At 36.8% G+C, this 9,301-nt stretch overlaps 1 protein-coding gene across 1 annotated transcript in view; it reads left to right on the top strand.

The window, feature by feature from the left end:
* Positions 1-1,252: 1,252 nt before the first annotated feature.
* Positions 1,253-9,301, top strand: part of LOC104271878 (DENN domain-containing protein 1A-like) — a gene marked incomplete at both ends in the record, with an annotated part of 102,486 nt that continues 94,437 nt past the window's right edge. Inside the window, one exon of the mRNA XM_009866693.1 lies at positions 1,253-1,323. Coding sequence (XP_009864995.1) covers positions 1,253-1,323 — 71 coding nt within the window. The remainder of the gene's footprint in view (positions 1,324-9,301) is intronic.

Raw genomic sequence — 9,301 nt, 5'->3', positions numbered from 1 at the left:
TCTCATAAAAAATATTGGAGTAGCTAAGATTGTTAGTCAGAAATTTAACTCAAAAGATGCTTTCTTATATAATCACCTGGTGCCTTTATATGCTTCTTGCAAAATATAATTCCAGAGCTTCACTTATGGAGTTGTAAGAACTGAAAATGTACAACACTTTTTTTTTTCTTGAGTCATAGATCGTTAACTTTTTACTTTTCTTATTGGTATATTTATAACTCTGGAGTCAAGTAAGTCTCTTTCCCCAAGCTTCATTTACCTTTTGTAGCTGAACTTGCTATAGTTTGACTGTTGCATCTATTTCCTTATTTCATGTGCATCTGGCAGCTTTCTGGATTTAAAAGTCTCATCGTGCATTTGTTATATTCTTCTGCATAGCCTTTTTTTGACAAAGAGGTAGAAATATTTTGACAAGTATTAAGGAGGGGTACTGTCTTCATCTTAAGTACAGCTTCTTAAGTTTTCCAATAATGTATGTGTAAAACGACTTTGCATCCTTTTGACTGCTGCTTTTTTTTTTTTTTTCCTTCTTTCTTCCTCCTGAATCAATAGGTGCTATAAAGTGAACTCAAGGGGTCACAGTAATGAAAGTGTGAATCTGGGTTTGTCCCTTGCTGGACAATGTGACTGTTTTCAGTTTGGTGAAGAGAAAATAGCAGTCAGGATTATTTTTGCTTTCCTGGAAACAATCCCTGTATTTAGCACAGAGGTAATTTACTTTCTCATTTGAAAGCAAAGGTGAAATAAAAAGAACTTGCTTTTTCAAGTTGCATGTGTAATTGAAATTACCTTTGTGGCCAAGAACTGAAGTCACTGTTGATTCTCTGAATCACATTCTGAAAAGTGCTATGAAAGGCATGGTTTTATTTTTCTGGCAAAGTTCTGATTGATAGGCCTGTGATATTTTGATATCTAGAAATGCAGACTAGTCACAACAATTGAATTGACTTAGAAGTTCTGAGTGCTTGGTTTCTATTGTTTTGATTCTTTTCCTCTGTGGCAGTTTGTTAGACACCCTGTGCACACTGACTTATCTGAGCTGCAGTCGTATTTTGTTACACACTAGTAAGGCAGAAAGATGTGATCTGAAATCATCACAGGCTATAACCAAGAAATCTAGTTTTATCAAATTGTCATTGTGATGTATGCATATTTAGAACTCTTTTTGACCGAATAATTGAAAGCACACTTGGGAAAAAAGTTCTCGATGTGCTAAATACCCTCTTTTTTTTTTTTTTTTTTTCCCTTTCAGACAAAATCCGGAAACTACCTTTGAAGTATATGCAGAAGTAACCTATTCAGGAATCGGTTCCATTGGGAAAGGTACCGTTTCGCACTGTAACTCTACCTGTTTATCGCCTGAAACTATTCTTAAGAACCGTGTGTTGTGAGAGAGTGAAGTTATCTTTAAAATGTTGAACAACATGTATATCTTAATCACTGGTTCTGTGCAGTTTTTTATAGTTTGGACTAATAATGAAGTTCCTGATTGTGTGCAATTTTCTCATTTCTTTGACTGTTTTGCCTTTTTCATCTTTTAAAATAAAACTTCATTAAGTTGAAAAAGTAAATGCGTTTTCAGATTTGTGTTTGCTGCCCTTATGGGTAGTTTTAAACCAAAAAAATACTTTAAAACTTGTGTGGGACTTAGTTTTGCTTCTTTCTTACTTGTCTACGGAAGTATTTTTATCTTGTTCACAGAATTCTTCTTTTGATCAGATGATTTTATCTAGAAATAAGCTGTGAACACAGCTTATGATTTCGTTAACTGTTTTCACCAAACATTGTTATCAAGCCATAATTACACAAATATTTTTTGTAATATTATTTCTGATAAGTATTGCTATGTTTATGCTAAATGAATCCCATAACTGGTGAAACCAACATGTAAATACATTTGTGAGTTTCTGATTGCATTTTGTCCTAAACCTGAGGAACTTGATGAAATAATCAGGAAAAGCAAAGGCTGAAATTCATAATCACTGTTTTGTGAGTTCTAGAATGTTACCAGAAGGAGGGATGTCAAAGTTAAATAATTGTGATGAGTCAATGTATACTGAAGTATTATTTATCTTTTATGAAATTAGCATGAGTGTATTGTATGCATGTCATAATGAATCAAGATAAAGGATTTTTATACTTTGTTGACTGGAAAGCCACTTACCTCTTTTTATATATCTGTATTTGTTTGCTACAAACGGTAAAAGTCAAATAGCTGCAACTCTTTCCTTTACTGCCAGCGCCTCCGTAGGAGTTGTAACTGGAATACAGTTTTGGCTTGTCCTACTGCTATATGCCATCACGACTATTTGATGTAACTGCAGGAGCCCTTTTAATAACTAGGCTTTGTTTCTGCACATCTGACCTGGATTCTAGTGCCAGAAAATCTGAACAAATTTGACCATAAACATTACATTGTACAGTACTAGTGTCTGGGTATAATCTTCTCTTTGAAGTTTGTTTGCATCCCCCTGGAGGGATTAATTCCCTGCTGTGGGAAGGTGGGTTAAAAAGCACGGAAACTACTTTACAGGTTTTTAATTGGAGAATTTAGTATACATTTTGTTCTATAAACTAACTGATTCTGTGGGAGTTTCACTGACTTGTGTTTTTAGGTTTGTTGTATGCACTTGTAGGTACAAAATCTTCAGAAATTGTTTTTAGTGAGTAAAAAAAATGTAGTGATTGTTTTTATAACTCATATATTCCAAAGTTATCAATTCTCTCTGAATTATCTTTTAAAAGATTTTTCCCAATCAATTTTTGTATACCTAAGAGGCACCTTTTATTCTGTCCTTCTGTTCTAAATGAAGGTTGTTGGTTGATTCTCTGCAGCATCAACTATATTCAACAGCTGTGCTTTTATCCCAGGGAAATCGCCATTCTAGAAATACAGACCTAGAGACCTCCATGTAGTCTTTTTCTAATTCTTGGCTAGCTGTTCTCTGCCAGAAGACCAGTCAGGAAAGGTGTGTTACCTGGTGAGGAGCAGTTACTGTTAAGAAAAGCAAAATATATAAAATGTGTGTAAGGAACAAATTATCAGACATGTTTAACAAAGTTTTTCAAAGTGAGAAAGTAGTGAAGGGTGTTTTCCGTCCCTTACTTCTTGCTGAAATGGCACATACTGACTTGTGTTATTAACTACTGACAGATAATTGTATATTCAAGTAGCTTTATGGCTCATGTAAATGTCAAAAATCTTGCAAATGCTTATTTGGTTAATAACTTTTGAAACTAATGAATGCAGTATTATCCAGTGACTATCACACAGAATCATACAGTCATTTAGGTTGGAAAAGGCCTTTAAGACAGAGTTCAACCAGAAACCTGACACTGCCAAGTCAACCCCTATCCCATGTCTCTACATGTCTTTTAAATAACTGCGGGGATGGTGACACCACCACATCCCTGAGCAGCCTGCTGCAGTGCTTGATATGGAGAGTGCCCTCTTAGTTATCCAGGTGACTGCAGAAGGAAAAAATCTGTTTGGGGCTCCAACAAAGACACCAGTAAACTGGAACCAATTCAGTGGAGGGCCACCGGGACGGTAAGCCAGCTAGAGTACTTACACTATGAAGGGAGGTTGAGAGTGCTGGGCTTGTTTTAGCCTGGAGAAGCCTTCAGGGTACATGAGTAGCAGCCTTCCATACCCATGAGGAGTTCATCAGGATGAGAGATGCAGGCTCTTCCCAGTTGTGCGTGGCAGGAGGACAAGATGCAGCGACATAGACTGGATCAAGAGGCTTTCTGACTGGATGTCGGGAATGTGTTCAGAGTGAGGACGGTCATGGGTATTGGACCAGGCCGCTCAGAGAGATTGTGCGTTCTCCATCCTTGGAGGTTTTCAAGACTGGACTGGATCACAGCCTGAACAACCTGCTCTGACCTCACACCTTATTGGCCAGCAGATACCAGTAACATATTCTGGATGCCATCTATAATTGCATTAGTTTTGCCTTTCTGCTGTTCTACTTAAGTCATTAAGTATGACTAGGGAGAAATCAATAGACATTTGTTTTAGTTGACACTAAAAAATTGTTATAGCACTTCTGAGCACTATGTGCAAGGTTTAAGGTCTTGCCATTGTTTCTGTTAGTATACTGCTTTATGTTGTGTTTTACTGTTCACCCTAGCCTAAGAAAAATGTATGAAATGAACTTGTTTTCAATGCTTTTCGTATTCAAGGATACCAAAAGTTTTGCAGCAGAGGATGCCTGTGCTGTTTGTTTTGTCACTGGTGTAGCTGATGCTTCTCAAATTCAAGCAGCTAGAAGGGTACCCGTTTAGATCTAACCTGGAAATGCTAAGTTCCCTGGTGTTAGGGCAGTGTGTGTTCTGTAATATAGCACATTCCTAAGAGAATAATATCGAGTGTTCTAAACTAAAGCTACAGATTACAGTTTTAACTTATTTTAGTAAGTTTTGATAAGTTTGTGATTTTGGTGTGTGATCTCATTCATTGGAATTGTTACATGCAGTGCATAATTTTAGAGCAAATTGTAGATGCTTTGGATAAAGTTGTATTTATTACAGGATTTATTTTCCAATTTTTAAACTCCGTGTGAAGGAAGGGAAAATACGTTTTTTGAAATTGTGAAGCCCTTCTAATGGGGGGTTGCATATTTGTTATGGTATCTCTTAATAGTAAAGCTTAACAGAAATTGAGATAGTAAATTACAGAGAACTTCTATTGTTACTTTTACAAATTATAACTGCTTAAGTTATCTTAAGCACTGCTAGAAATGAAGTTCCATACTGTTGCCATATTGTGAGCTAGCAAGCAAAGTGCGTTGGAACTGTGTTTTTCTTTTAAACCTCAGCTAAAATATTGGTTTGGTTTTTTTGCGTTGCAGAAGTAGAAAGAATCTAGCAATTTTAGTTTAATACCTATATAAAGAAAGTGAAAGCATACTAACTACTTAAGAAATCTCTTTTAACTTTTAAAGTACTTTATGATCTTAAAACTGCTGCAAATTGTTCATCAGAAATATGATGTTATAAATTTAAGGATCTTGCTAGACCTCAGCCAAGGATTCTCTCTTGTTAGATGGGGCTGGGAGGAGAGTTGCAGTCTTAACTGTCAAACTGGTCACGTAGAAAAAGATAATTTGTTAGTCTAAAGCAATCCATCAAAATAGTCTCTAAAGTATGAACATTTGAAAGTGAATGCTCACTAGAGTCACCTCCTCCACACCCCTCTCTGGGAGGATGTAGCATGCTTTTGTGTGGGGTTTTTGTGTTCTCGCCAAAGCAGACATTATAAAAGTGTGTCAAATCTGTAGCTTTACCATGTAGTGTGCCAAAAGGCCTTCCTCTCCAAGGACCTCATCTTTCATCTTTTTGTGAGTGTAGCATAAATTCTTGCTGTGTGTTCAAGGAAAAAGCTGAAATGGTTTAGTACAGCTAAAGGATTCCTTTTTTTTTTTTTTAAGCAAGGTAAGTTAGAAGCTGAAATGAGATAGCATGGACAAAGTGTAAGTGTTAGAGTTTAACAAATGTTCACTGGATTAGTAAAGGAAATGTAGTTTATACTGCTTCTTTTATGACAGAATTTAAAAGGTCTTGCTCTGAGACTTGGCCATGTGCTTCCTTCTGTTCTCAAAAACATACCACTAAGTTGAAAAGGGAGATGAATCTTAGAAGGAAACTATTAACTCCGAGGTAGTTTATCATTGTTTGAGAGAAAGGATGAAATTTGCATTTGAATTGGCTCTGAGAGTAGCATGTACTGCTAATCTTGTTCCTACTAGAAGCTTGTGAGTAGTTTAAGTACTTCCTTCTTTACTTTTCATGTTCTAGCCTTGTGCTGTAACAGTTCTCTCCTTCCCCTCCTTCTCAGCAGATCACGAAAGTTATAACTTAAACTAATCAAAGCTCTTTACTGGGAGAGTACGTGCTTGGGCCCTAAAATTGCTCTACAGTTGTCACTATGGTTCCCATGGTAGGACTTCCACAGGTAGCAAGAGCTAGCAGGCTTCTGTCTTTGTAAAATAGCCATGTAGCTACTGATTATCATGATCTTTGTGTCATATGTTGTCATTTTAGATACTAGAGCAGTACCTCCCATAGAGATCAAGTATTTTCTTGAATGTGAGCAAAGTTACTGGAGTAGGATTAAGTTAAGGGCTGGCGATTCAAAAGTTTGTAAGCCTCAACAGTATCCTCCTGGAGCAACATTTTTCTTTTTTAAGGTGGAAACATTTGTGGGTTGAGGTGTGCCTGTTGTGTATTGAGAAACAGATAACACACTGAAGGTTTAGGAATAACAAAGGAAGTGCAAAATTCAGGTTTTTCACCATTAAATAAAGGCTTTCTGTTGAACACGTGCTGTAATTCAGCTGTCACAGGTTTACCCGTCCCATTTTTACCATATTGTGTTGCTACATATAACTTCATAAAGCAGGACTGGAAAAGTAACCAAATCTAATTCCCTTAAGCTGCAGCTTTTCTGTTTCCATTTGATTGCTTTTCTTTTAAGTAAAAACAAAGTGGAAAATTTTCGCAAAGAACTTACTAGGCCTGCAATGCCCAGCTGAAGTCAGTAGCACTGTCTGAACTGTTTTGTTTGAACATCGTTCACAATACATAACTCAGAGGGAAGCTCACCTTATGAAAAAATATTAAAATCTGTTGTATTGCAAGTGATCATAAAATTAATCTAACTTTTTTTTTTAAAGTGTATTCTTGACTGATGGTACTGGATTTAATAAAACACCAAAACGTTAATATCAAGTATAACTGAATGTTCTTCCGTTCCTATAAGTTATTTTGTAGGAAGAGATGTGTTTGTCCTTTTTGCTTCATGCTTTAACTACTTCTGTCTACAGTCTTTTCTGTTTCACAAGTATTTACTAGTCTGCACTAGTATTGCTGCTGCTGGCACCGTTTAACTAGACAAAAATTCAGCACAGAAAGTCTCACTCACAAGACTTTAAACTCTTTTGTTGATTTATATTTTTTTAAAAGAGCTTGACATCTTCATCAAGTTCACAGTGGGCCTGCTTTGTTTGCTTTCTCTTGAATGCTTGATAAGATTTTTCTTCTATTGTTTTGTGCAGCAAGGACAGAACTTGCCATGGCTGAGGTGGTTTTTTTGTAAATCCACAATATGGTCATTGTCTGCTGCTGAATAATTGTGACTGCTTTTTGTACAACCAGAACTAAGGCTTTGGCTGTGAACAGATTCCTTCTTAGCGTGAAAAGAGACTAATCCATGTAAATACAGCCCCAAAATAAAGCTTTACAGAAAAAGGGAAAGGCTGCTAAGCAGGAGGGCAGAGGTCAGCAATTTAACCTTTAACCTAACAAATAAGAAGCATGAAAGTTCCCGAATTGGTTTACAAAGGCAAGCTCCTGTGATCTGTCAGTTTTTCTTTTCATGATAGAGTTGGGTGAGAAAACTGACTGACAGCTAGTGCCTTTTTAACTGCAGGTTGAAATTAACTGCTAAACTGAAACTTTTTAGGCAGCTATTTTTTAATGATTTTAACAAATTATTTTCACTCGCTAACTGTACTTACAGTTCTCCTTGAATTTATAGAGGAGTTCGAGTGGTTGTTCTTTTTAAAGAGTTCTTGAGAGACTCAGTGTAGGTACCAAATACTACTGAAACATTTAATATTTCAGCATTTGAAGTTTTTGAATTAAGCACTTGTAGTTAACTCTCCGTTAATGTGCTTTTTTAAGAATAGGACTGTTATTTCAATAACTGCAAAGAGGTTGTACTGAACAAGGTCAAAAGCTTGGTGTTAAAGGGTTGTGTGTGTGAGACACTGTTTAATGGAGTTATTTTAACTTTAGTTAGTTCTCAGTCACAAAAATTTCCAGGTTGGTTTGGTTTTGTTTGTCCTTACTTAATCACAACAGGTAATCTCATTAATGAGCGTTAACTTTTGCTTAAAGCTTAATGCATCTGCAATTAGCTGTTAATCTAGATATAGACATTTCTGTAAAGAACTGTGGAGTGCCATTCAAATGAAAAAGAAACAAAGTAGTAATGACTTTAAAGTAGATTTCCTGTAGATTAAGACAAGCAATTTTGTGGGTTTTTTTGCCTCATGTTGTAAGCAGCGTCCCAAAAATGACTGACAGTTGGTCCTTCCACAGTTGAACTGATGTATATTCAATATTGAAGTTTAGAAATTGCGTCTGTGTTTAGTCTGCTGGCGTGTAGGTCAGTAATTCTACTCAGAGCATTACTTTAACGTGCGAACAGAGCGAATCTGGTAAAGCAAAAGATGAACTAGATCTGGTTTTATCACTGGTTCTTTCTGTTATAGGTATTGCAAAAGAAGAATGTAAAGTGTAATTCAAAAAGAGGCCTATCAGAGTGCCCGAGGCAGTATTGGTCTGCTTCTCTTTGGTGTGATATTTTTTTGTCATGAACAAAAAGAGACATTGTCAGGTTTTCATGCGTTTTTTTGTTGCTTTTGTTTTGAATTTTTGGAGGGTTTTTTTCCCCAGATTGAAATGGAGTTGAAAAGAAAGATGATTTGAGATTAAATTATTTCAAATAAGTGTAAAATTAATTCAAGGCTACTGTTTTACTTCTCTGATGGTTGTGAAAAACCCAAACCAAAGCCCCAAGCCCACCTTTTGTGCTGCTGGACACAAGGCTGATCCTGCGGTATTCTACATGAAACGCTGCAGCACACTGATTCACAGAGAAGGGTCGGTGTGGGGTTCGCTTCCTTGTAGCAGTGCTTGTGAATAACAGTGCTAAGATGCATTTTAATCATAAAGAACTGTACTATGTTCTGTTAATATTGAAACATGCTCATTCTCTCTGAGCAAGGCGTATCACCTGCTCTTCACCTGCTCTCCACTGGATTCTGTGGTTGCAGAGGGGAGAAAGGATGCTGAGGGAATGTTGCTGAATCCTGACTGATGAGTAAGGAGGTTTTTGCGCTTGCTGGGGCTACTGATAATGATAATCTCTTATCTGGAAAGGGTTGTAGTTGGGAGAGTTCATTTGTTCATACTTCCCCACGGATTTTAAAAAAATATCACAACTCAACACTCCAAGACCCTCAAAACCCCCAACATTTAAATTGGTTGTGATTTTTCTGACGTTGTCCATGACTGGCTGTTTGGAGAGTAGTGTCTTCTAATGTGATGAACTAACTAGGAAAACCAAACGATGCATGCTATAGGTAGGCAAATAATATAAGACTGTGCAGAGGTTGGGAAGCATGGGTTAAAAGATGAGGAGCAGGAGTGAAGGGTCCTATACACTGTGCCAAAGACGTGGGATCTTCCCCAGACTTCAACTATGACAGTACATAGGCCCAAGAAAGCA

Source organism: Apaloderma vittatum, unplaced genomic scaffold (assembly GCF_000703405.1).
Source record: "Apaloderma vittatum isolate BGI_N311 unplaced genomic scaffold, ASM70340v1 scaffold16383, whole genome shotgun sequence".
In the NCBI taxonomy this organism is placed as follows: domain Eukaryota; kingdom Metazoa; phylum Chordata; class Aves; order Trogoniformes; family Trogonidae; genus Apaloderma; species Apaloderma vittatum.
Note: the sequence above shows the minus strand (reverse complement) of the source record. Positions and strands in the feature narration are given on the sequence as shown.